The 27,983-nt window shown below is 46.3% G+C and overlaps 1 protein-coding gene across 3 annotated transcripts; it reads right to left on the minus strand.

The window, feature by feature from the left end:
- Window positions 1-52: 52 nt before the first annotated feature.
- Window positions 53-27,946, minus strand: FBXO31 (F-box protein 31). 3 transcript variants are annotated; one of them, XM_042797487.1, is made up of 10 exons: window positions 27,504-27,946; window positions 20,056-20,127; window positions 17,604-17,690; window positions 13,106-13,182; window positions 11,573-11,740; window positions 10,782-10,856; window positions 8,956-9,065; window positions 8,076-8,229; window positions 7,065-7,429; window positions 53-5,789 (listed from the first exon to the last, which is right to left on the minus strand). In XM_042797487.1, exons 1-10 carry the CDS (start codon window positions 27,895-27,897, stop codon window positions 5,567-5,569), a joined length of 1,725 nt encoding a protein of 574 aa, XP_042653421.1. In that variant the 5' UTR covers window positions 27,898-27,946; the 3' UTR covers window positions 53-5,566. The 3 variants fall into 3 exon arrangements, with proteins under 3 accessions (XP_042653421.1, XP_042653423.1, XP_042653422.1); XM_042797489.1 differs by lacking the exon at window positions 27,504-27,946 and adding an exon at window positions 21,864-22,359; XM_042797488.1 differs by lacking the exon at window positions 17,604-17,690 and having other exon boundaries at window positions 27,504-27,945.
- Window positions 27,947-27,983: the final 37 nt, after the last annotated feature.

Below are 27,983 nucleotides of genomic sequence, written 5' to 3' on the forward strand. Positions count from 1 at the left end.
GGGTGGAACTCGCCCGCTCCTTTCCTTTGGAACAAAAAGAGGCAAACAGAAGTAGGTTCACAAAACTTTCATTTTTATTATTTGAAATTGGAAAACGCTCCTTGGGTAACAATGATCAGGTGTAAAAGTAACACACGCCTTTCGCTCGGCTTTCTGATACCTGGGATGAAGTAGGTCAAGTGTTGCAAAGTCACATCTGGCTTTTATACAGCCCGTTCCTCTCAAACCCACACACAGGACAGGCAAAGCCCCATCCCTCAGAGAGGGGAGCAGACCGGGCAGGCGAGTTGTTTAAACTACAGTTATCATGTTCCACACAGAATATTTGTGGCATGAAACTGAGGTCTTCGATGTCAAATGGAATTTCAGAAAGAAAAGCTCACCTTTTCCCTCGGCACTACCCTCTATGAAGCAGGGATCTGGTGTTTCACCTTCATTTTTAATAAGTACTTTGAGACTTATTTACACTCATAGCCTACAGGAGATGCCCAGATCAATCCACTGGTGTCACATTAAAGTGGTGAGTGCAAAATACACAAGGAAACAGGGGACACCTGCTTAGGGGAAGAGTATTAGTCAATGAAAAGAAGTGCAGATTGCTTTAATTAAACTAATGAACAGTCTATCCGAGTGCTCTTTTCCTCAAAAATTAAAAAGACTGCAATCCAAACAAAACCCAGAGTCATACATTTTAATTCAGCGCGCACACACAAAAAAAAAAAAAAAAATAAAAAAAAAAAATCAGTGGCACTCACAGTTTGGTAACGTATCTTCCACTCCACCGCCTGATCACACATCTCAAATATTTCACTGTCCAACTGGTAAGTTAGGCTGTCCGTCTGGCCAGCAGCGCGAAGGCCAGCACGCAATCCTTTGGCAGCTGAACACAACAGAAGATTATCGGCCACGTGAGCAACCAGCTACAAGACAGAGTTAATATATTATCATTTCCTAAACTAGCAAGTTGAGATTATACAACCCATTTCCACACAACACCCAACACTCCCATTAAGTTCCACTAGTTTTAAATTAATAAGAAGCCATAAAAGCCATCCTTGTTTAAAAGTAAACATTGAGCCAGCTGCATTTTGGTTTTGTATTTTTTTTTTCTTGTAGCTTACACCTCCAAGCAAGCTTGCGCATGAATTTGCTTTCTCTCCAGTACAAGTTTCCTAACTAATTGCCATCTGACCTCTGTTGTCCTGTTCCAGAGCAGCTGTGGCAGCACGCACTGCTCACTCCAGAGGTAAGCTGACAGCCAAAGTTACAAGTAATTCCATCCCTTTTCCTCCTCCTCAAGAAAAACAAAAAGCCTGACAAGTCCATGTGGACTGCAGTGAGTCTCCTGCAACCACAACGCCTGATCTCAGCGTATTTATAGCTATGAAATCAAGCCCAAGGCAAACAAACTGAGTGGACGAGGATCTTTGATGCTTCTGTTTTCCAGCTGGCCAAACCCATGTGCTTTGACAACACAGAAAGCATGATCTAGGAGCACAACACAGCCCGAGCACGTAAGCCAGTCTAGAATTAAGCCCTAGGTCTTGCTGTGGCTATCGAGGCAACGCTGCTCTGCAACCCAACTGCAAGCACTTTATTTATTCCAAGAGGCTTCTGCTGAGAGAGTATTCCTACCCCTGACAAGTTGCTTTCCATCTTCCCCAGCACTTTCTACCCATCTGGGATCAAGAAATGAAGCCAATTGTCCCCAAGATTTTCCAGAGAGTGAAGAGGACTAGGACACGTCGGCACCAGAAATTTATCACCATCTGCACGGCACCACCGCACATTATCCCTGTCAGCAGCTCCCAGAAATATCCCAACAAGCTGGGCAGCTAGGGTTCAGGAAACAAGCAGGGTATGCACCGAAACATATTGCACGGGGGGGGGTGGTACAGCAAAATACTGTACTGTCAGCCCCCAGGAACCGCGAGGGAAGGCTGGAACGGAGCTACAGTCGCATCCCCCACGGCCACGGGCGACGCTCAGACCCAAACCGCCTGCCACTACATCTGGCTGCACTCCTCTTCTTCATTCCCCTCTCCCAAAGCCTTCAGAGCTGCAAGCTGTAACTCCTTCCCATGTTACTCTGCCTCTCTCCAAAAGCGCTGATGTAGCCACACACAGAGGAACGAGCAAAGGCGCAGCAGCACCCACAGCATTTATGCCAGCCTCTCCAAAATCACCGTCTTAGTGGCTTTCTTCATCCTAAGCCAAACCGGAGGGAATTTTCTTCTGAAATGCCACAAAAGCCTGCCAGGCTTTGAGGAACGGAAGGTGAAAAGGCAGAGGAGGAGCATTAATACCAAATTTGCTATTTTCCTTGCCTTTGCTCAAGACAGAATAAAGCCACAGCGTATCAGCAGTTTTGCCTTTAATCAGGACTAGCACATTCTGACATTTTGAGGCCAATCAGGTACGCTGTAAATAAAAAAAGGCTACTACAGGGGCAAAGCTGAGCTGTGAAAAGTTCCTGCAGGGCATCAAGCCTCTGCAAAGTCCTTCTCTCCAGCCAGTCAAGCAGGTCTTGCCTTCGGAAGGGAGACCCTTAACGCTGCCACTGAAAGAGTTCAGCAGGGACAAGCTACAAGCAGAACCATCACCTTAGCCTGGAGAAGAGCAGATGCACAACCTGTGCCAACAGCCACCCAGCGGGTCCTCAGCCCAGTGAGGAGGCAGATGTGTATCCTGCACCGAGCAAAACACGCCTGCCAGCCGCTATCCACGGGCTTGCACTCCCCAGCAGGCTCCTGCCATCAAGGGGGATTTAAGCTGCAGGTAACAACTACTAAAAGCATTTTATGACACAGCAGTAGAACATACCTACACTGCATTTACACACTCAGCCAGCCCAACACAGCAGGTTACAGGGAGGAGACCAGCTACAGAGTCAGCGTCTGTACTTAGGAGACAGTGACTCAGGTCTCAGGCCAAGTGCTCATAGCGCATTCGATACAGTCTGGATTTTCAATCTTCCTTTAAAAAACAAAAAAGCAAAAACTATTAAGTCAGTTAGGTAAAGCTTCAGGATTTTTCTTTTTTCAGGTGAGCAGGGACACTGAAGGAAGGAGGGATCCACAATCAGCGCTATGGATCCATTTGCAGCTGAAGCAGAGCTGGTTTTAGGGACAAGCAACTGAAACAGCTGCCCAAGGGGACCTCTCTCATCCCTTTAGGCTGCACGGGAGAATACAAAACATACTGGCTGTACCAGCCTAACAGCCAGCTCCAAGATAAACCAGCCACCCCGATGCCGAACCGACTCCTGACGTCTTTAGGTATCCCAGAAATCTGCATCGTCGAGCTGGAAACCTCTGTCTGCAAGGTTAAGTACACGCTCTCCTTCTGCACAGCTCGGCAAAGGGTGCATGATTTCAGCTTCAGCTCACCTCTGCCCACACGCCAAGGCTCAGAACTGCCACCCTTCTGCTCTCCCAGCTCCGCGTGACGGGGTGAGATCCAAGTCAACTCTTCCCTCTGCTAATGCCGACACGAACACCTCTAACAGGCTGCTCAGAAACAACCTACTTTTTATAGCTTATTCACCAGAACAGTAATAGCACTTCAGATCCTCACCTCTAACACCGAGGCAGGTTTTCCACCCCTGACGAAGCAGTAGGAAACAAAGGAGAAAGTGCCCCAAATCACCTTCAAATTCCCAGAGGTTTGTAAAACTATATCCAGAGAAACAGGAATTAATCCTGTGAGCGATGTGACCTTCTCAAAGTCTCTGCTGGAGACTCGGTTCTCGCGCAGCTTGAGGGAACGCTCAAGAGCCAGAAATGGCAAAAGGCCCTTGTAAGAGTGAGAATAAAAGCTGCTCGCAGCCAGTGAAACTAGGCAGTGGCTGCAACTTCTCCATCGAAGGAGCCCGAATCCTCCCAACCCAACAGATGCAGAGATACATTTACAAGCCAAAACCTGCAGAAGACGTAAAGGCAGAATTTTGTTAAGACACTGATCCAACTGGTAGCAGGGAGAGAAGAAACCTGGGAGTTTATCATCACAGCTAGAGAGCAACTGCAACAAAGGATGTATTTTGCTTGGAACCACAAAATTCCTTACAAACAGCTCTTTTCTCTACACACAAGGATCCTGACCATCTCTTCCTACACAGGGTTAGTAACATATCCTGATGTGAATGCTGATGGGTTTATAGCACAACTCACAGCCTGTAGATCAGCACTGGCCAGGATTTTCCTGCATTGGACAGTCTACGGGGAATCTGCTTCCTCACTTGCAGCCCACATTTCCCAGGGGAGCTCAGATCTGCCACATAGAATGCAGGTATCATGGAAAGAAATTAAGCCCAGGAGCTTTCTGTGGAAGCAGCAATCATCTGAGATGAAACAAATGCGACTAGAAAGGGAACAGAAGGGTCCTGTGAGTGGAGCAGCAGCACCCACCTGTCAGCACCAACTGTAAAAGGTGCCAGAACAAGCCAAGGCAATCTTAGGAGAATCCCTCATCTCTCCTTCAGACTGCACAGGGCAACCTGATACAAGAACAACACGTAGCTGGGGTCACATCAGTACCCGGGACACGTGGCACCTTCTGCTGCCCATCGCAAACAGGAGTCAGCAGGCTGCAGTTGGGCTTATTTCACACTTAGTTTTCTCTTTTCTCCTTCCTTTACATTTCCAGACCTGCTTTACAAGATCTGAGGTGAACCTTTCAGGTACAAAACCAGCCTGCACACACCAGCTTCTGCAGCTTACATTCACTTCGAGTTCCATACCCAGCTCCTCTAAGAAAAAAAAGAATCATTTCCTCTACGCTCAGGGAAACACCCAGACCTGGAGCCCCAGGGACAGCACATCCATCAAGCTCCAGAAGCCAGGGCAACGCTACACAGACTGTCATTTACAGTGGGAATCCTCCCCTTGCTGCCAAGCTGAGGGAGTTTCTCAAAAGAAAACCACCCACTCCAATTACTAAGCCAAGGATGCAGGTATTACACCAGCCTCTCTTGACAACGCTGCACCCAGAGAAAGGTTTCTGGAGAGGAGGACGTGCTTTGTCACTGCTGACACAATTTATCATTAAACAGCCAGCCAGGCTGCAGCGGGGGACTGCACAGGTTTTCAGGAGGGTAAAGCAAATCTCCCAGGAGGACAGATCAGCCTAGAGCACAGCAAAGGCTTAAATGAGCCCCCTTCTTGAAAAACAGCCACGGGAGAGTGCTAATGGTCAGAGCAGAGGGCTTGTATCCATTCTGTCAATTAGATGTTGTTCTGATCCAGCTCTGACCTTGAGTTATTTTTGCTCCAATACATCCTTTTTGCAGTAAGACAGCTCTGTTTCCTCCTCTGCAGGATCCCTTCAGCTATACAAAGCTATGTTACAGACTGGGTAACAAGGACTGCTAGGGAGCAGCAGTGTGGAGTGGCAGGGAGGAAAGGGCAGCCATGGATATTTTAACCGGGATGTGTATGTTTGGGGTAAAAAGGCTTTATTAAAAGTGCATGCTTTTATTCAGAGGTACCAAGAGCAAGGAATCCCCAGCCCTGGCTGGGGAGTGCAGCAGCCTTTGCAACCCCTAGCCCTGTCCGTCACAAATCACCCGTCAAGTAGCCAGAGACTGAATGTTCTTCAGCATTTCATCAAAAGCCTCACGGGAAGGCGCTTCAGCGTTCTGGAAGGAGACCTTGATCCGGCTGTAGAGACTGAAGGACTTCAGCTCCAGCCAGATGAATCCAAAGCGATCGTCATCAAAGAGAACAAAAACACCTGGTGTTCGCTCGGGGCTGGTGAAGCCGTGGCCAGCAATAAGCCCCGTCCCATAAAAACTGCAAGGAGAGAAGAATAGCAAAAAAGATGTGAGAATAGCTATCAGTACCCAACATTTAATAATAATAAAAAAAAAAAAACACAAAAAACAAAACAAAAAAAAAAACCCAAAAAACAAAAAAACAAAACAAGCACCAAAACCAAACCCCCGCATAAAACTACGATCAAGCCCTTGTCAAACACACTACCAGGTGCTACAGAACAGGGGGTTTTACACTCACATCAGTTCTTATCACACAGCACAAAACTGTTGATACCATTTTAAGAAAAGAAACTCTCCACTGCTATTGGAGGTTGCTGCTTTTGGCTATTCTAATTAGCACCTGCACACCAAGGCTGAGTTTTTCTGTAGTTCAGCCCAGTAATCCATCTGAGATTTACTTCTCCAACTCAAGCATCAACCCAGACCCAGACAATCCTCACAGAAAAGCATGTCCAGAGAGTGACCATAGAGATAAACCTTGAAACAAAACCCAGGGGAAGGGAGAGAAAGAAAAATCTAAAAAAAGAAAAATCTAAGTGGAGCTGGAAAGGAGTAAAGGTCAGCCTAACCTCCAAGCAAGCAGCAGGTGGAGCAGGGTTTTATTCAAACACAACTCGATTGTGACAGCAGGGGCCTTCTGGGATTAACCAGCTATTGGTAGGTTTTTCCATGAGCACAGATGTTTGGCTGAAGGTCACCTGCCTAAGCCTCAGCTTTTGGGCTCTTTTTTCCACACTTCATTTAGTATGCTGCTTCACTGGCTCCAGGTCCTATTCAACAAGGCTCTCTGCATACTTGCACCTACTGCTTAGGGTGTTCAGCACTTTCCAGAGCTGGCCCCAAGGCACTGGAGGGCTGGGAGAGAGCACTGTGTTCTCACAGCCAAGGAACACAAATGACACACAGGAATGGGAAGCGGCTTGAACAGATCTCCAAATATATGAGCTGGGAAGCTCTGGGAAACAAAACACACACTAAAAAAAAAAAAAAAAAAAGGGCGGGGTGGAGGGGGGAGTGGAACACAGGAGAGGTGCTAGCTTCAGAAGCAGCAGGATAAAATCTAGCAAGGAAGTGGGATGGCGATGACAGTGTGGTAAGAAAGAGGGGGAGCAAACTAAAGTGTGGGAGATAGGGCAGTGGCAGCAGAAAATCTTGAGTAAAAGGAGATGGGAGATCCACCTGCGGGTAAAGGGCAAGCAAATACAGAACACGCCTCAAAGAGTCCCCCCCCTTCTTCTGTTTCAAAAAGTGACTGGCACGGTTAGGCTATAAAACCACTAGTGCCCGTTACCAAATTCGGCAGGTCCGGGGATAGTCTTCATTCCTCGATATGACTCCCATGGGCAGCACAAAGGGCTGGGAAGCTGGTGCCTTGTCCTGGGTCGTCCCCTCCGCCCCAGCCGCAGTCTCTTCCCCCTCAGCACCTTCTCCTCCCAGGGGCCTCGCAGCAGACTGGGAGGCAGCCTGCTGGGAGCAGTCCTCTTCCTCCTGCCGCTGCTCCTGCTCCTGCTCCTCCCGACGTACCTGCTCCTGGATCTCCAGGACGATGCGAGAGAGCTCACTGAAATCGCGAAGGTTCTCGATGTCGGGTAGCTGCAGAGGATGCGCCAGGTCGATCTCCACAGTCTGCTGCCCAGCTGGGATGTTGGGATCTCCCTAGAGATAGGAAGCAACAGCATGGCTGCAGAGACAGGGTGCTACAGAGTTCAGACCTGTATTTTCCCCACATCCATCATCTGACTTCTACATAGCTCACCCTATTCTACAATCACTGAGTTGGCAACAAAAAAAAAAAAAAACACCCAAACCCTTGGACCTTGTTCACTGTTTCCTGAGCTATCTGTGCCACCTCTGTTTCCCGCCTCCCAGAAACAGAATTTTAAATCAAAAGCTACAAGCCAGGCTGTATTTGCAAGGGAGGAAGAAAGTCAAAGCTGAAACTCCCTCCCTGCAGAGAGGAAGGAGCTTGCTAGCCTGGCTTCAGCGAAGAGCTGCCAACATTTGGTACCTGCTCCTCAGATACATGCGAGCGATATCCAGTGACCTGCTACCAGGGGCTCACAGAAAGCAGCTGGAAGGGAGACAGAAGGAAGCGGGAGCCAAATGGCATCATGAGAAACTTTGCAGAGCAGGTTCTACCTACCTCACACATGTTAACGTTCACCTGATGCCACCAATCCCCACAAGGAACAGGGTTTGGGGTGGCAACAACTGACTGTCTCCCAGCTAGATATCTCTCCTATGGATCCACGACATCGAGAATACTTTTATAGGCATCTGAGAGAAAGGAATAGGCACTCACGGTGATTTTAGTCCCCTTCGCTTTCTTCCCATGAAAGCTCAACATGACAATCTCCAGCCCATGGCTCCCGTACGTTCCTTTGAAGAGACCTGGCTTTATAAGGTCATCAGGGCTGCTAGGAGGGAGGTAGATGCGTCGGTATGTCAAGCAGTTGCTGTGCAAAAAACAGAAAGTCAGAGAGGTTAAGAGAGAATCCCTCAACGTGAGGAATGTGTTTGCAGTCTGCTCCTCCAGGCAGCTTTGGGATGTTGTCAAGAGAGAGGTGGGATCTGTGCTTTCAGCAATACCAACAAGCTTAACAGATTTCACTTTAGATCTATGCAAGCACTCCTTCCCTTCCCTTCTCTCTACCAGTCCTCGTTAGCAGACCAGGAGGCTCCTGCAGCAAGGTCACAGTAAACCTCCTTACTCCTTGGGGTCTCCAGAGAACCTAAGAGTAAAGCATATTCGAACAACTAGCGAGGTGGCTGCTATTAGAAGTTTGGGAGTGACAGTTAAAAAACCCCAAGTTCTCAGAGACTGTCTCATTTATGCCTAGCATGCTACAAAGCATGCTGCTTACTAGTACTGATAATAAACAGATAGCTCCTTGGGATCACGGGTATTTGCTGCCTTCAAATTAAACAGTTAAATGACTCAAAACCACCTTACTGTGCACAGTAAAGCTGAGAACTTGTTATGACTGCTGTCATTACATCTAATTTCTCTGTACAATTGGGGAGGTCTGTGCTTCACCGTATCTTTGGACAGAGCCTGCAGAAGCAGAACTTTCCTCTGGCTGTTAAAGCCCATCGCAAGCACCCCATCTTCAGAACAAATGATCCAATGTGTGCTTGAAGTTGCAGCAGCCTCAATACCTAGGAAGAGCTGGTGCCCTTACTCATATTGGCTGGTGTAGATGAATTTCATCAAGATGAGCTCTTGCATGTGTTCATGGAAGATGTCTTCCAGAGTCCGACCCCACTCTTCCCTTAGCCACGTCCGGAATTCCTGCAGCACAAGAGAAAAGGGGGGAAAATAAAGTCACTTCATTTGCAACAGTGATATACCCCAACACGACTATGCCTCATCAGCACGATCCACTGGCAGAGCCACAGAGAGGGCATATGCTCTGCCAAAGACAGGATCATGGCTGGATTTGGGAACAAGCACATGTGGCTACAGAACTGGCTTGAAAATATGCTTTACAAGTAGTGACAATGGTAGCTGCCCTATACCTGCCAAACTCCACAGAATAAACATGCTCCCTTTCAAATAAATTACAGGCAGAACCAATATGTCTCCTCAGAATAAAAGCATAAGCATCACCTGTTACTGCAAACTAGCTGACCTACTACTTCTTTACATCCTGACTTACCTTGCAGTAACTCATCTGTGAGCCTGTAAGCTGACTCTCGTACCCTATCCTGGCATGTTAAACATAACAGAGGAAGCTTTCAAAAGGCACTGAAGATTTAGGAGGTCAAATCCTGCTGATTTAATACTGATGCATCTAAATCCAAAGGGTGCCTTGAAAACATCTCCTGAAGTACCTCTACACCAGCTCTGACAAGTTAATACCCTACCATGAGTTAGCACGATAACAGCTTACACTAAGATAGCCGCCTACCAAGTGATATTCCAAACCTGCTTGCTTTATCTTCTAAAGCCAGATCCTCCAATTACCATAATGCCACGCACACTTCACGTAGTGCTTTGAAAGTATTAAAGCATTTCTCATCTGCTACAGAACCAGAAAACACTTAACTAAACCTTTCACCCAGCTGTTTCCCATTAGTAGACAGACATTTTAAAGCATTTGTTAGAAGCAACTGAAGTATCAGATTTGTCACATTTAACTAGCCGGCAGCAAACACCACTACCTGGAACAGGTATTAGCAGGAGGTTTTCATCCTGACATTTATACCTGCACCTTAAAACGTGTAGTTTGAGACAGGGATCTGCCTTGCTGGGTACAGCCGACACAGACAGCGGATAAACAACAAAATGAAGCTTTTAATCCCTTGACCAAGACGACAACCAGTAGAAAGGCACCCCCCTAGCAAGCAGGTATTCAAATGCAGCTGGTACTCAGTATTAGGCCTGTGTCTGAAAGATTTCAATTATACAGACAGCAATAACACAGAGATCAGTGTCTAGCAAGTGCTGCAAGGCATACAATGCATGTTGCTGACTTTCTTTGGACAGGCCTGCTATCAAACAGGAATGGTGTCACAGCACAGGAAGAAAAAGGGTGCTGGGACTCAAAGAGCACCTTGACATAGAGAACTGCCTAAAATAGCTTTTTGCTCAACAGGATGGATGTTAACAGCCTGCTCCAACACCCTGCGACACGCTGAGGTAAGGCATGGAGTCTCCACCTAGACATTCTGCGGAGTAACACTGAATCCATCCCATATACCGGATCCCTAAAGCACACCTTGGCAAGTACAGAAGACGTTCCCCAAGATCCTGCAATTATTCAAATGTGGCCGCTTTCAGTTTTGATTCAAGTCACAGATCAATTCCACTCACTTAAAAAAGATCACAGTAAATCAGCCTGAAGCTACCAGGCCAGGTTTTCATATACGTTCAGAAATTAGAAGGCAGAAGACCACCTCCAGACCCCAACATCAACTAAGAACTTAGGTAAGACAGCAATTATTTATCTTCAGAAAGGGAATGTACAAACAGCCTTAATGCAGACTCTTGCCAAAGCACTCTTACCTCTTGCCTTCCCCCTGACATCCGATGGTGATCTGTCTGGTTGCATTTCGTGGAGAATTCATCTTTCTTTACAATCTGTAGTTATCATGGAGGAGAATTTAACAGGTTACAGACCTGTTTAGAAATGCCTAGGATGATGTAACTAACAGTGCTTAAGGTAAATGCTTTACACAACAAACATTTCTGAATGTGCTACAACAGAGAAACCATGAAGTGATACTGAGTGCAACAGCTACAGAATAGAGAAATAAAACCAGTAAAACCCCAATGCATTCTAATGAAAGATACTAGTTTTAAGTTGTTTCTCTATTTAAACTTTCCTCTTCAAAGAAAACAAAACAGCCTCTTGTGAAGCTTTTCAAAGCATCCAATGTACTGAATGGATGCTACATCATCTTCTTAAGGTCTCATCTCAGAGATGAGAACAGGTCTGTGTGTCTGCTCGGACACATTCACCAGCTGCACGAGGCCATTTTGCGTATGCCCAGCCCATACACATACTGGTGCTCCCACCCTCCCATCGTGCTCCAAACCAGCAGAAGCCAGCACAGCAGCCTCGCTGTACTATTGCCAACGAACAAATTCAGAGCGGGGAACAGCCCACACAACTTGTCAGACACATAATGAGCGTAAAAAGCTGGCATCCACACATACAACAAGGTGGTGAAAGCCACATCCCTTAAAAAAAAAAAATTCTCATACAGTTTGTTGATGAATCCATTTCCAGAGCCAACACGCATGCACGCATCACACCTAGGACAGATGATGCTGAAAGAGCTAGAGGAGCTCACCTGGATATGGCCATTATGGGGTCCTTTATGACCATACATACACTCAACTGTCGCACACTTCCTCTCCATGAGATGAATCCTGAAGAGAGGTTTGAATCTCATCGGATCATCAACATGAGGGTCATGAGGTGGCAAGTACATCCACCCGATGATGAACAAACCATCTACCTGCAGAGGGGTGGGAGACAAAGCATACGAGGTCAGCCTTGCGTGCTTTCTGTTGAGTTTGCAGCTCACAACTCGGGGGCCTATTCTGCAACAGAGCAGGAGCTGTAGAACAGCTTGCTGCATTTCCAAACCGCTTTCCGGCAATTAAACCAGACCATATGCACTCACAGCACACCCTTGGTGAAGAGAGAGAGGGTTTCTTTACAAGGCTTCCTGCACCACTGGAAAATGATCAGGCCTTTATTACTGCAAACGACTTTGTGACGGATGCTTGGTGTGCAGGATCCAGAGGGAGAGACTGCACTGAAGAGACCACACAGCTAGTCAAACTCTAATTGGTTTGAGAGCTCATGCTGGCAGATACTCAAATAGACAAATTCTGCTTCTCATGATTATCCATGCCTTTTGGACAAGGAATTATTTGGCTCTATTACACACAGACAGCACAGGAAGCAACAATCTCCTCTGCTGAGAGGTAAAAGTGCCAGCTCTCTTCCTGCACACCTAACAAAATCCTTCCTCTCAAGACCTACAACTCCAGAGAAAGGATATTTTCTAAATGGAGATATCTGAGACAAAAGCAGAGCAGTGCCACAGAGGCATACTTGTCCTTATAAGGTCACAATATCATGTAAGTATTGGTGCACTTGGATGCACTCTAACACCAGTTTGTGGAACAGAATCTTGCAAAACACAAAGGCCTCGTGATTAGTTATGCTTCAGCCTGTCTGCTGTTGAACCCCAGTGCAAAGAACAAGGGCATCTGGCAAACTCCTGGCCCAGCTCTCACCAAGACAGAATCAAACGTTGTTCATTAACTGCTCTCCCCCCAGCAGCACAAGAGCTGCCAGGCTCCACGGGTCTTGCGCCAGTCTCGTTGCATCCGATGCATTAGACACAGCTGGTGAAAAGCACGACAAACTACAGGAAGGAGAAGTGCACGAGCACACATGCAAAACCCTTTGCAAAACGTTCAGCTGCAGGCAGAGATAATGCAGTAAGTGATGGGCCAGTGCTAAACCCTCTGCTCTACTTGATACACAAGGAATGGGAATCCTGTGCCAGCCACTGGAATATATATCAACATTAAACTGTAGATCAAGCCCTTCCCTAAAACACTGCTTATGTTTCCCAGGTACTCCTGTGGCTTTTTGGAGCACAGCTGAAAAACAAAAGGACTGTCTGGAGAAAGGTGGCGATGATGAAAAGGTCCAAGGAGCAACCTCTGGGTCCCCATCACTTGCTCGAGTGTTGACTGTTCAGGCTTCTCAATAGCACAGAGATGGCAACCAGCTCTAGAAAGCCCTATACAAGAGCTTCATCAGTCCTCGACACCACAGCCCCCAGAATGAGGTACTCACTCACCACCACGTTCAGCAGTCCCCCGTAGGGCCCGATGTCTGGCTGCCATAATCCCAGGATGTGTCGGTATCGGTGCAGTACTAGGGAACAGTGAGACACTGAAGTGAGCACATTAAGCTAAGGAATTGGGATTTGGGGAAAAGAAGGAAAAAGGAAGACTGCTATCAGACTGCACACAACACTGACCGATACCACCCACAACTGCCCTCACCAAGGAAGAGAATACTGGTTCCACCCCACCACAGCCAGGCAGTTCTGAACTGAGGCCTCCCATGAGCTCACAGAGATTTATGTTGTTCTCCACAGCCCCGTTCCTGGCCCTGTGCAGGGGCAGGAGCTAGTTTCCAGGACTTTACACAACCAGATACTTCACTGGGAATTCCCAGAAAACTTCTGCAACATGGTCCCGTTAATGCAAATCACATGATATACCCAGAGCCAAAAACAAATAAAGTATCTACCGTCTCTAGTTACCAAAAATGTACTTGATGCCTCAGACTGCAAAGCAACAGAAAATAAGGAAGAGCAGAAAGGCAATAAGGAACAGGGAAATTGGAATAATTTGAAAGAATTTCCCTGCCTTGTGTTGACAAAATTGTCTCCAGAGTTAAGCATCCTTAAAAACAGCCACCGAGAGAGCACGGGCAAAGCACACAGACCATGCCAGCTCAGGATCTGGTGGTATTACCAGTAACAGCCTTAAAAATTCTAAGTAAGCAGCTACATTTCAGCAGTGCCCAAAAGCTGCTTCAAAATCTCCCTCAAAGCCTACTGCAACAGGTGAGGCTTCTCCATTTTTCATCTCAGAGCTAGGTGCACTTTCAATCCCACAAAAATTGAAGGACAAGTAGGAACATTTTCAGCAAGCAGGAGAAAATGCCTATTACAGAATAATCTTAATAAACCCCTTCTCTTGAGGAAAGTTTAGGGATGGTACTTGCCTCCAGTCCTTACACAGCCATTAATTTTGTTCATATAATTTCCTGACATGACCAGTAACCTTCATGTGAAGACTTTAAACACAGTCTGGCATTCTGGGCAGGAACAACAGGATGCAGATTACTTCTATGAAGATGGCAAGAAGATACTACACTTGCCTTACAATGATGTTCACGGGCAACTCAGAAGGCCACAATAACCCATTTTACCTTACAGGACTGGCTTGAATAATGGTTTTTGCTTTGCATCAATTTATAGGAAGAATTGTGTTTCAATGCAGCTGTTACAATAGCTTTGTTTCATTAACTACTACTATAGGAGTGGTTTTAGTACATCAAAGCAGAGAACTTCCACAGAGGTTCAGGACAGCAGGGAGGGCTGTCCAGAGCTGCTGCCAACTGGCCTGGAGGAGCCTTTTTCCTGTGCAGTAAACAATTTAAGATTGATGGCCTGGTTTCACCCAGTGAACTGAGTGCAGCGCAAACAGCACTAAGGCAAGCAAGCAAACCACATTCCCAGTCTTCTCGTCTCAGTGCAGTAATTACATATTAATAAATGGTATGTGCATAAGCCACTCCACCCACCACAATCTGCCTTCTACCCTGTCTGCCATGCAGCTGATAAAACCCAGCTTTTTTTTTTAAATTTATTTTTAGGACAGAAAACTTGATGCTAGGCTATCCAAGAGTGATGAGGATGTCCCTCCTCCCCCAGCTCCTGTCAGAAGCCCTCTCTGAGCTGCTGCTACAACTGATGGACTTTTCAACAGCGCGGAGAGTGTCTGCTTGACAAGGCAAGCCCTTCCACTCCAAGATACTTGGCTGTTGAGGGCAGTTTGTGTGCTCACCCTGAATAAACAGCCAGCTCCAGCTGCTGCTCGGTTTGCCAGGAGTCACTGCGGTTCAGGAAATATGACTGAGTCTGCTTCACCATCTGCCCCAACCACCCAGAAACCTGGGGCCACGAAGGAGGGCAGAGGCCAAAAAATCCCATTCATCTCCAGAATAATCCTACCCACACAACAGCAGCTTCTGTGCTTAGCTTGCACCGCTACTGCGGGCAGCTCTTCTTCTTTAATTTTTTAAAACCCCAGCTGTTTGGCACCACAGAAGCCTCCAGATGAGCTGATGGGAACCAGGCTGCAATGCCCACAGCAGAAACACCTTAACAGACAGGTCGTCTCCCTCACTTGCTCAGGGTGCTGCAGACTCTTTCTCTTCCTGTTCTTTCAGGAAAGGAAGTTATTGGGGAAAATGCTGGTACTTGGCCAAAGGCCCAAACAAGTCTCAAAGCAAAAGCACAGCTCCATTTTCAAGCCTGGGGTGCCTCTGGGATCCAGTGAGCCAGCAGCTATATTCATTGCAGGGAAAACCTGATCTGACAGTTGCTTCCCTCCATGCTCCTCGAAAGAAAACAGCACTTGGGTCTTTCTCCAACATTTTCTTCTGCTATGCACACTTCCTATTTTTCTCAATCCTGAAGAAGCCTCTTGCCTAACAGATTCTGAGCCCACATCCTGCCAAATGGAGCAAAAATACATCCACTGGACGCTTCAGTGCAACCCCTGCCCAGCCTGGATATTACTCACATTTCCACAAGCAGCCCTGCACACTCTTCAGATGGAAAGGCTGCTTGAATCCGTCTGGGGATGGGCTAGGAAAAGCGGTGAATGCCCAAGCTCCCACAGAAGGCTGCCTGGGAAAGGTCTAGTGCCTGTGCTCTTCATTAGCATCAGACACAGGATAAAGAGGTGACACTGAGCAAAGGCACAGTGATGCAAGCAAGCATCGCCACCCTGGCACACCACAGACATCGTAGGTATGAACAGACAAGTTACAACCCTAGAGCAGGTTATTAAAACAGGAAAAGAGCAGATGATTTCAGATATTACTGTTTTAACTAACCTTATTTTATTACCTGTGTCCATCTTGGACAGCACAGGCAGAGAAATGCAAAAACCTAACACGGGAGTTTTCAGTGAAATCTGTAGCCTTTAAAGCAGAGGTAGCTCACTGAGTGGAAAAGACCTGATGCACTACAACTCTCTGGGATTCTCAGGATACAGCAAGGTATCTATAAGCAAATGAATAGGAAAAATGTAAGCAGTTACTGCCCCCCAGCTGGTGATAACTGACCTGCTAGTGGAAAGAGCTCAGTGTCAGCCAGGCTAGCTTAAAACCCTGGGGAAAGTGATCTGAGCTGACCTGGCTAATGCTGCATGAATACAAATTAGGGAGCAAACACATGGTAAATCCTGGCAAGAGTCTTAATAGACAGGAGGGGAAAAAGGGGGAAGCAAGCCATTGCATCTTAAACCACACTGGCTTTTCCCCAAGTAATACAACACGTCCCTAGAGAAAAGGGGCACTAGACATCAGAAATTTGGAGCTGCAGCTAAAGAATTAACAACTGAGGGAACAGCACAAAATGCCATTTGAGAGCCACCACAAATGGCATCTTTGGGGCAAACACCCAGGTAGCAATCTACAAAGGAATCCCTCGTCCTGTGGGGCAGCTCAGGCGTGTCTCTCCTTCCCATCCAGCTCCACAACAAGGCTGGTGTGGACAGGCAGGACTGCCAAACCTAAAACTTCCTACCGATTCCTGCTGTAGCACTGCTGCTGCTTGCCTGTCCCAACTCACATTAAAGACACCATGTTCTCCATGTGGCCCATGCTTGACTCCTTTCCTTAGCACAGGTAAGTCTGCAGCATCCACTCCGTTCATTAGTGTGTGCAAAAAAAACTACATTCCCAAGCACCAGTGAGTTAGTAACTTGAATTTGCAAACCTCTGCAGACCCAGAGGAGCATTAGACAGCTCAACACCCCTGCCAAATACCAAGCAGTATTGGCTTCCTTAATTGATGTAAACTAAACAGTACTTCCCCCCAACTCCTACAGACCAGCGAGTACTAAACTCCACTGTTTTACTATTCTTCCCTCAACACAACATTAGGAGGCAATGAACAATTTATCCAGAGCAGCTTCTTGACTAAGGCAGACAAATCATAATCTCAGCAACGCCAGAAGAATGTTTCCTAGAAAGGGAAATGGTGATTAAAAGGATTCACTGTGCAGGGAAGGAATTAGTATGGGAACCCTCAGCATTTTTCACTGGGAAGGGCTGTGGATCTGAATGCAGCTCATCTGGATCAAGACAAAGCTTTTTGCCAGTCCAGAGCTTATTTAAATTTGTTTTTGGGAGCCCTCACCAGGGCTTCTGAATATTTCCTTCTAAGACAGGAGCAATCCATGAAGAGCAAAGTGAGTGCTCCTCTACTGTGAGCAGAAACCCTCCTTTTTGCACCCAGTCAGGACAATTTTCTAACTCAAACCACTTCAAAAGGAGCCCAACATACCTCACCGCTTGCCCTACTCACACCATCACTCTGAAGGGTCAGAATAGTACACTCAAGTGCAATAGAAAGAACAGACTAACCAGCACCCTCCACACTGTCCCAAGGTCCACCCCAAAATAGTTTGCTTAAAGCAACGTCACACTCCATGCAGCATCTTGTGTGTGCTTAGTGCAGGAAGCATCAACCAGCAGGAGGTACGTACGGCAGGTGTAAACATCTCTGTACTCCATGTGCTCGTAGTCGGGAAGGATTTTCATAAAACGCCCCGACTTCACTCGTGGGTTTATACCTGAACAGACACAGCAGGGTAAGTACCAGCAAACTCTGCTCCACTGTAACCACCACGTAACAGGACGATGAATCCAACCACGCAGGGAAGTCAAACTCTCTTTTGATTTGACTCCCAGTCGCAGGGCACCGTTTGTTTCCATCAGCCCCAGTCTCAGGTACAATCAGGTAAGAGGATTACTCACACAGAACTCGGCATGTTCAAGATTGTCACTGAACAGTATTTACAAATGGCACCCAGGGAATTCAAAGTGGAATCAGGGTCCTCCTCAAACTCTGTAGTGCGACTGTAATGAGCACCACTATCTCAAGACCACCACTGAGGCCAAGTAACTACAAGAACAAGGCTCAGACCTTGGATTAGTTATGCTTTCTAGCACTTAAGCTCTGTTGCCCATTTCCCACAGTCCTTCGTACAGAAGCACATTCCGTGGACAGAGGAGTGCCCGTGAGTCCTGCCAGTTGCCTCACATTAGCTCTTCTGCAATTACAGAAGTTTTTGAGACAGTAGAGAAAAATGGGGTCACGCCACCAGGAAACTGTCCCACTAAGTGTTTACAACAGGGCAAACTCCTGAATCTGAGCAGCAGAGCCAAGATGGTGCATCCCTGAAAGCCACAAATAGCAAAAAAGTCTATCACAGAGGTGGTTTCTCACACATCAGGCATGATTCTTTGCCAATGATGCTATGGATTCCGAAACTACTCTGCTGCAAAGACTGGAAACGTACGTGTAAAACAGATGTGTTGAGGGCTATTAAATCAACAAATTGCATTAGACTCTGGAAATTCCCCAACCTGAAAGCAGTCAGAAGCTGGGAAAGTACTTAGAAAAGTATCGCAGAGGTTTGCTCTCTTCTTGGTCTTCCCTGGGTGACTGCTCACAGCCACGGCTGCGAGACAGAGTACTGGGCTACAGGTAGAGACCATTACTCTGAGCTAGTAAGGCCATTCTTATATATAACTTGTGTATAAAAAAAGCACTAAATATCACTTTAAAATACCAGCAACATGGAACTACCGTTGTGAAAAAGACTACAGGTCATGAAGAGTTGTTCTGCCATTTAAGGCTAGCAATGCAGAATTAAGATCCAATATGGTATGTGCTGTACGGCTGCTACCACACCAGTGTCATACAGAGATACTGGATTGAATGGGAAGTGAGGGAGGCTTCAAGTGCTAATGAGATTTCTAAGTGCTGGCTCAGCAGCACTCAGCCCTCCCACCCAGAAAATTAGGCAGTTCCAGTCCTAGTGCACAAAGAGGTAAAGAAGGACACTGGGTGATGAAATAACTTGCCCATGGGTACTCAGCAAGTCTATTAAAGATGGCATTAAAACCCTTCCATCTGTTCTTTCTAGCAGTAAGATCAATGCTTCAGATCATCACTGCTTCAAGGTTCAGCAAATACAGTACACGTAGAAGCTGAGCCAGGTTTTGGGTCTGCAAAACCTACAGAGACCTCTCATGATTAACCTCTCTGCTTTTGTTTCATAAAGCAGGACCTTCTTTGAACAGTCAGAAGCCCTAGTTCAAGTGCTGCAGGTTAAACCTTGTTTTTTTATCCTATGGACCATAGGTAACTCCCTTACAAAACCTGCGATGGGGAACCAAGACAATACAGCCTGGTGGGGCTGGTATGGGGGCTCTGCGAGGTTCTCTGAGCAACCAGCTCAGCTTCTGACTGCAAAGGGCACGATCTGGTGACAGGGCAGGCAGCCCCACCACGGATCCAGGCCTCCCTTCAGTCCTAGCTTGGCTTCTCTCATCCGAGGATGCCTCCACCCCTCCCTACTGTAAGACAGAAGATGTGCATCTACCTTGCAGAAAGCACAGTGGGACTAAGGAGTCAGGGTCCTACTCCCACCAACATTCCTAAAATGCACTGACACCTCAGCAGAGGCCAGCCCTGCCAGGCTCTCCTCCTTCAGAAGCAGCCCAAAGGATCCTTTGCCCCTCTACCTGCAGTACTTTCCCCACTGTCAGCATAGAACAGCATCCTTTTGCTGCGAACAAGACTTAGCTACATCAGGGCGATGAAAAAATATCAGTTAATTCAGTGAATTCCTTAGCAAGATCTGAAAATGGCAAAACAGGAAAGGATGAAAAATCCGCAATACACTTTATTGTAAATTACATGCTTTTTTCCCACCAAAGGATTGGGGGGCATAGACATCCCAATTCTTGGCATCTGCTTGTATTAAATAAAATTCAAAAAATGTCAACTTCACAGATGAAACCCCTGTCATTAGCAAGTAAGTCTTAATAACTTATGCCATCAAAGTTTAATAAATATTCAACATGTCTGTGCTTTCAAAATTGGTACTAAGCAAGGACATACAGATCTTTATCAGCTTTATCACTTACGTTTGGCATAAACATCTCGACAGGACACTCCTGTGATCTCCAATTTCCGCAAGTTTTCACAGACACCGTATTCTGAAATGATACAAATAATAATGTCAACTCTGGCACAAAGATATTTGCTGTCCAGGATCTTGATATCTACTGTCTGAGCAAAAAATGAGATCTTATTAGGTGCATTCCTGCAAGCTGCCACATTAGGCCAAGAATCTTATTTCTTCTTTGAAGAGAAAACATAAAAATAATTTCACTGCAGTTTGGGCATCTGAATACATTTCACAAGCAATGCCTGCAACAAATACACCATAAGGAAGACACAAACACAGCAAAGTTACAGATGCTTACACCTAGACCAGAAAGAATGTGAAATGTGGAAGACACACTCATTCCAGCTGGGATTGTATGCCTGTTTAGATCAAATCTTGATTGTGTGTAGTAATTATCTACTCCCACTGAGGTATCCAACAGGGAAAGCTGCTTATTAGGATCCTAAAGAAAAGGTCACAGGCTTTAAAAAGAATTAAATGGAGACATAAAACAGGCATCAGCATGTACAAATATGGTTACACTTGAAAGCAGATCAGATTGAGCTGGGTCTGTTGTACACTCAAATGCCTTTGATTGCTTACAGAACGCCCTGAAAACAAAGCAATCCAGAGATCTTAAAGGCAGCTTTGAAGCAGAAAATTAGATTCTCTCCTATTCTTTTCAGGAAGTCAACCCCAAACTTCTAAGAAACTTAAAAAAAAAAAAAAAAAGCAAGTACTAACATCTCCATGCAAGAAATCCTTAGAAGACCAGAGGGAGGAAATGAGGAGGGAGATCCCAAAAAATCACCAGCAACAAAAACCACCCTGCTGCAGTGACCCTGATAGATCTCAGTAAACTAACCTCTTGACATCAGACATCTACACCACAGATCAAACACTAGCTTTCTTTAGCAATACCAAACATCTGCCAGATATTTGATGCAAAAGTGCATCCATGAAGACCCTCATCAAATCATTAAACATGAAACTTAACCTCAGGCGAGCTTCCTTGAATTACCAATCTAGCGTGGCTGCCAAATACCACTACCTACTGCTGGTAACCTGCTGCAAACTGAGAATTAATTTTTCATATATGAGAAAAGCAGAAGTTTCCCTGAATGACTTCAACCTCCTCTTGTCTATAAATACACTTGTGGTACGTGTACACAATGATAAAGCACACACAAAGCTTACTGTCAGCCTACCTATGGGGAATACACATCCTGCCTAACATCACTTTGGCTAAGCAGCAAGTTCAATAAAGGTAAGAGCAGGCAGAAGGTGCATCAAACACATTGTCCTTCATTAAAAGATGCAGAGGTCAGTGGCAAAGTTCCTGCTGACTTCCGTAGCAAAAACCAGAGGAAGCTCTGTTATCAAACACAAGGTGGGATGAGGAAGCACAATTAGCCAGCCAGCAGACAGACGAGCTTGCAGGAAAGTACATCCAGCCCAGCACAAACAAGCTATTTAGTGCTGGGCTAGAGCCAGCCGACCCGACAGAGCCATTCTGCAGAGTTGTGAAACCAGAGCTCTGGAAATTCAGACCCACCCTGCAGTCATCCCCTGCCTATCCCGCCTGCCAGAGCTATCAAGGCTTTCAACCACTGGTCTGCATGTGTATACAAGTGGGTATGTGTTTGGCAATTACATCAAAGGGATGGTGGGAACAGTATGTTTTCTCAGCTGGTCAGAAAGTTAGAGGTCTTTATGACAGAAACAGTGTGGTCATAGCCTGCTGTTTGGAAACAGCCAACTCTTTCCATATAAACAAACACTCACCTGGCCACAGAATCAGTAAGATGCACACTTTGCGCAGCAGGCATTGCAGCTAAATTAAGTTCAGTGTCATTGAAGATATTTATACTGCATCAGAAAGGGAGGAGACATGCAGAGGATCCTGCCCAAATGGCATTTCTCCGGGTTGCTCTCTAACAGCAGTACTAGCACAGTGACGTTCTCTCTTCCTCCAGAAGCTGCCGATTTTTCACAAAGCGTTTTCTCTAGTAGATCTGTAAATCACTCTGAGTGCACTTGCAGTGCAGTGCCACGGCAGATCCGCTACCAGCAGGTATCTTGCAACAACACGGTGGGGTGGGAAGTGATTTGATGTTAAAGTTCTATCCCAGTTTCATGCAAGTGCCCTTGACAACCCACAGTAAAATTTTATGAAAGCCAAACCATTACTAAAAAGTGTTGTAGATCAAATCTTTCCTGGAAAGACTCAAAGTTCTCCCAATAGCAACCTCCTTTAAAAAAAGGACAAAAATTTGTAAGTTCGATACTGCTACATGCCATTTGACATTAGACATCCAAGGCTTCTAAGAAAGTATTATCAAGAAAATAAACAATCCCATTTTAATGTGCTTTAACACTCATCCCCATTTAGTATAACTAGTCCTTATCCTCTTGTTCAACAAACAACTAGAGTCAAAATCTCAGAATGATGGCTTAACTCTGGGTAAATGCATCACTTACACTCTTCTGATCCATGAGCCATTAATACCATGATGGCTGCTTGATGGAAAAAGTCAGTCTCTTGGCTCACAGTGCCTACAGAAACTCCCAATATCGTAAGCAAGAAAGCTGGCCATCTCTTTTTAATCCAGAAGACAAGAGGGACATAAAATTAACAGTAAGTAGAGCTTCAAGGTAGTTACGGAAAAATAGAACCGATAAGGGTTTCTTTACAGAGAATAGAAAGCCTTTTCCAAGAAAGCTTTGAAGAGCTGAAGCTTTCTGGGAAATTCCACTTCAGTGCAATTAAGTCTATTTTAAGGAAACACATCTCAGTGCAACAGCTCACTGAGTGAAGTATTTTAAGGAGTTAATAGTCACAGAATTTCACACATGAAATTCATACCGTTAGAAAATGGCTACGTAATCCTGCTTCAAAAGCAAGGATGGAAATTGGTTTTAAAGTTCTTACCTGACCAGCTGGAAAGCCTGCTTTATTAGGTTTATAAGGAGTCCTTGAAAGATTGACCAAATACACAGTGACACATTGCTGTTTCCATGGTCACATGCACCGGCACTTGAAGGACTTGGAAAGGCAGTCTCCATTTATTATGAACTGCACTAATACTTTTGCAGGTGTAATTTACTCCCTGGCCTGCTCTCACCATATGCTCTTCTAAGCCTCACGTTCCTTTCTACAAGAAGCCATGTCATACATGTCCCTCTGTGTGGCCTATACCGAAGTTTAAAAAAAACAAACAAGGCTCTTCCAACCCAGGCAGGGAAGAACCCCTGTACTCCTATCAAAAACCAAATTACTGCTTTTGCTTTCTCTCCTTCTCAGCATGGCAATGCCAGTAAGCAGCTGCAAGCACTGTATGTGGACATCCGCAATTCAGAGGAAATTAGAATGTCTGGTAGAGCTTGACACCCTTACTATTGCTAATTTTCCACTGTGCCCTGACTAATCAAGTCTTCCAATTATTCCTGAATAGATGCATGTTTACAAGGCTGTAGACAGAACAGAAGGCACATAAACTTACTGGATTATTTAGGAGACCACAGGAATAGGAGATTCTCAGGCTAGCATCTCTGAAATACCAGGTTTGGAACCAGCTTCTTGTTTCCAAAGGCTGAGATATCAGATTAAAATACACCAAATACTTTCCCAAACACTTCTCCCAGGGGAGGGCTTGCAGTTAACACTGAGATATTTTACAGCTGCAAAGAAGCAGCTGAGAAAAACAAGACTTGATCTGCAACAAATGAAAGCATTTGCAGAAACCCTACTGCAAAAGATGGGTATCTTCAGATCTACAGCTTACAAACAGATCTAAGGAAGACCCCCCAAAGGATGGCTACAGCTAGCAAGCACCTGCCTTTAGCAGCAAGAAACAGCCACTGGCTTTTAGATGGCATCTTGATAAAGAACATGGTCAGAGATGAAGAAAAGCCCACCGTGGTTCACCAAGAAAACATACTATACAATGGCTGAACCTCACAAAAAGGGAGATTAGAGCCTTGTGACTTATTAAAACCACATTGGCGTTTACTTGGGTGAAGCACTACAAGAAGTTGTTGCTGTTGTGGGAGCAGCTGCACATGAAACTCCTACGTGGATTCTCCAGAGTCTTGTAAGAGCTGAACTCCACACAACAGTCCCCTCACTGAGTACGTAAACCACATTTCCCACTCTTCTCCACAGGTACCTCTTTCTATAAAACCTGCAGAAGGTTAGCATCTTTAACACTTTGGCTGACGTTTTTCATCAGGTCCAAAAGCTGTTGGAGGTTGTTTTCACAAACAAAAGCTTTTTCATCCAAGTTCTAGATCTGGTCATTCTGAATTACTGGTCTGTTTCCAGATGTTCTGCTGCTCTTGTGCTGGTTGATTTTAAGATGAAAGTGGCTACCATTTAAAATGGACTATCAGGTGTTAATCAGGATAGGTCAGGCCACCAGCCAGGGTGAAACACACTTTAATTCTGCTCCCACTGCAGAGATCAGCAATTTCCTATTTATAGAAAACATGAAAGTTACTGCAATCCTCTCCTTGCCAAAGAAGCAATTCAGAGACATTGTTTACCCCAAACAGTTGCAATGATAAAAGGACAACAGCCCTAACAGCCATGCCAGTGTTACACAACTACTCCTGGTTAATCCCACAATCACAAATTTACAATCACCAGCAAAAGCCATACTACTTTCAGGAAGACAAGTGTGTCAATGCCTGCACTAATCACATCTCATTCTCAAAACTAACCTAAAACTGAGTCGGCCCACAGCAATTCAAGAGCAAGATACCAACACTCAAGGGATTAAGTGCCCCATCTGACTTGGGCAATGGCTTTTCTTTACTGCTGTTGTCCAAGGTAAGGGTAGAAAATAGCTAAACCAAAAGCACCACATCAGCTTCTCTCAGAGAAAAAATATTCTCTTTAATTTTAGGATTGTCTTTCTTGTCTCTTTACTGTCCTGCATTTCTGAAAACAAAAATAATTTTGCATATGCAAGTGACACCAAGTTGGAAGTTTACCAGTTACTGCCTCAAAGAGATCAGCTCTGGAACATCATCAGTAGGCTCCAGAGTGAATAAATCATCAATACAAGGAGTGTGCTAGGAGAGCCACACATGCCGCTTCACAACAAGACTTGGGCAGATACAAGCACACACTTAAGAACTGTCCTGAGTCAGGAAGTGGCTTGGTTTTGAAAAAAAAAAAAAAAAAAAAAAAAAAAAAAAAATTACATTTTATGTTTGACTATCATACAGTCAACAATGTATGGCTATACAGAAATACAGTACAGCATATTCTAAATTTTATATGTGTATTTATATACTAATACCTGATATCCATATACATCCTCAAGTAGTTGCACTCATCACGCAGTTGCATGCTCACATTTGAACATATTCAGAGGCTGAGCAGGTGCAACATATCACTGAAATATATGCAGAGAAATTAACTGCAAAACAACTCCATAAAATTATGACCAATTTTATACTCACATGTACACATACTCAAAGTTACAGTACTACCACAACAGTAATTACTTACACTGCTGTGCAGAGTAGTGCAAAGCACCATGAACAGTGCAAGAAATCCAGATTAGGAACCAACTGGAGAACCAGTTAACCAGACTGGTTAAAAGATTGCAGTAGCAGTTTCATAGATGTAGTAAGTCTTTCAGCCAGGAACCTGAACCTTCATCTGTTCAGCACTGCCTGTGTCATGCTTTTGCTACAAGATCTACCTCAACCACACCAGCAGTCCACCAGTATGCTCTCTGATAGTGATTGGAATGGATACACCAAGGAAACATAAGAAACTGAGTGCGAAAAGAGAATAAAAATTTGGCTTATGCACCTCTCACTTCTAAATAGCTAAGGGCCTTGAGACAAAAGTGTACTTTTTTGTAATACTTTCCCTTCCTGTCCGGTTTAGTTTTAACCATACAGAGCCCACTGTTCCGTTAAATTTCAGCTAAGCTTCTGAACGTTGCTTTACCTACAGGTAAGAAAATCCAAGGAGCAGTCATGAATTGAATAAACAAATTTATTTCCTCATCAGGCCTAATTCAGTGCTTCCTTTACAAGATAATCTAGCCTATATTTAAAAGTTATATACTTTCTGTAGAAACGTCTTGCCAGGATCATAACCTGGCAATAATATAAATAATTAACAGCGAAGTTTTGCAAACCATTCATGAAATACACAAACATCCATGAGGACTCTATGTCAGTAGAGGAGTAGAAGGGAAGTATGAATGCCATTTTTTTAGCCTGTCTCCAAAAAAACAACGTTAAGTTACTGGGACAATGGGAACATCCCATGCTGAACTAAGAAATAAGAATGCTTTGATATACATTTTCTAGGTGCAGCCTTTGTACTGTCCAAGGGTTCCTGGATAGTGCTGATAAGGCATGAATTCATTCCTGCAAGGTTTAATGCATTTGAACAGATCCCACTGCCCATGGCAGGCAGCCACTCTGACAGACCTAAACTCTTCATCCCGATGCCCTCACTGGAATTAAAAACAGAAAACAAACAACAACAACAAAATATACATGACTTCATGTACTGGCAACAGAGTCACCTGGCAGGATCACACTATTTAGAGAGCAGATGAGCACAGCAAGGCCCCTGGAGGGTGGGATAGCCGCTGGATTGACAAACAGGGGACAGAGAGCCACACTGATGTGAGGAAAAAGACAAGGAGTAAAGAGTAAGAGTCGCAGCCTAACACAACAGGGCCACAGCAGCACAGAACTGAGGCACTACTGAAAAAAAATGCCCCCCCCCGAGCCTTTGCATTAATGCAGCACAGCATCCTTGCAACAGGCACTCTCCAGGAAACACACATGCAAAACAGGACAGGACTCCCAGCTGCACACCCAAGGGCTCCTTCCTTCCCCAGCGCAGCCTCATCATGCAGGGACAGATCATTCTCTATCCTCACTGCCTGAAATCCCCCCCAGCCTCAGGATTCACCCAAGGACACTCTACACGGTGGCATCATCTGCCAGGGCCTGGTCCCGTCCCCGTTTCTCCCCTCCAGCTGCAACCCTGAGGAACAACCCCAGCTCGACGCCCTTTGCTAGAGCTTGCTCACATGTCACCCCGCTTCCACCAAGTGCCACCAAGAAGGGACCCGTGCCCCAGAGACCCGAAATCTGCCCTCTTCTCCACCCTCCACGCGTGCTGCTCTGCATGCACCCTTCCCAGCCCCACAACCCGCACCGCCTCAAGCCCCTGCTCCTTTCTGCGCCCCTTTAGGACCCCCACTCCACACCCCATCACCTCCCCACACCCTCCGGCTCCGTTTGCATCCTCCGGACCCCTGACCTTGCACCCCCGGCCCCATCTCCTCTCTCTGCCTCCCCGCCTGCACACCCCTCCCCAGACTCCCGGGCCCATCTCCTCAGGGGGTCCCCGGCCCCCCACCTCCTCGGGGCGGGCGGTACCTTCGCGGCAGCGCCGCCGCCAGATCGTGTCGGTGCGGAGGATGCGGCGGAAGGTGGTGCAGACGCGGGCCAAGCTGGGCAGGTCAGTACCGGGCAGAGACCCGAAGATCTGCACCAGGAGCTCGGGGGGAAGCTCCAAAAGGGAGAGCGGGGCCCTCCCGGCCGGACCGGCCTCGGCGTGGTGCAGCGCGGGCCGCCCGCCCTCGATGCGTTCCGCCGCTTCGTCATCCTCCGTGGCCACGCCGCCGCCGCCGCCGCCGCCGCCGCCTGCCTCCTCGGGATCCGTGTCGGTGTCGGGCTCGCTGTCGCCCCCACGCTGCTGCTCCCGCGCCGCTCCCCGCCGGCGGCAACCGCGAGCCGGGCCCACCCCGCACAACCGGGCGCACACCGCCATGACCGCGGCCGCTCTGCCCCGAGGGGCGGAGCGCGGCGCCGCGCGGCGCCGCCGGGGCCCGCCCACCAGCGCAGCGCCGCCAATCA

The sequence above is a fragment of the Tyto alba genome, unplaced genomic scaffold, assembly GCF_018691265.1.
Source record: "Tyto alba isolate M040663 unplaced genomic scaffold, T.alba_DEE_v4.0 Super-Scaffold_26, whole genome shotgun sequence".
In the NCBI taxonomy this organism is placed as follows: domain Eukaryota; kingdom Metazoa; phylum Chordata; class Aves; order Strigiformes; family Tytonidae; genus Tyto; species Tyto alba.

What these genes read in the sequence shown, in the direction of transcription:
- FBXO31 (XM_042797487.1), bottom strand. Translation starts at nt 27,897, where the DNA reads ATGGCGGTGTGCGCCCGGTTGTGCGGGGTGGGCCCGGCTCGCGGTTGC. An exon ending in GCGGCGGCGCTGCCGCGAAG is followed by an intron (nt 20,128 to 27,503) that starts GTACCGCCCGCC and finishes GTATCATTTCAG; the next exon opens with AATACGGTGTCTGTGAAAAC. An exon ending in CAGAGATGTTTACACCTGCC is followed by an intron (nt 13,183 to 17,603) that starts GTACGTACCTCC and finishes ACTGTTCCCTAG; the next exon opens with TACTGCACCGATACCGACAC.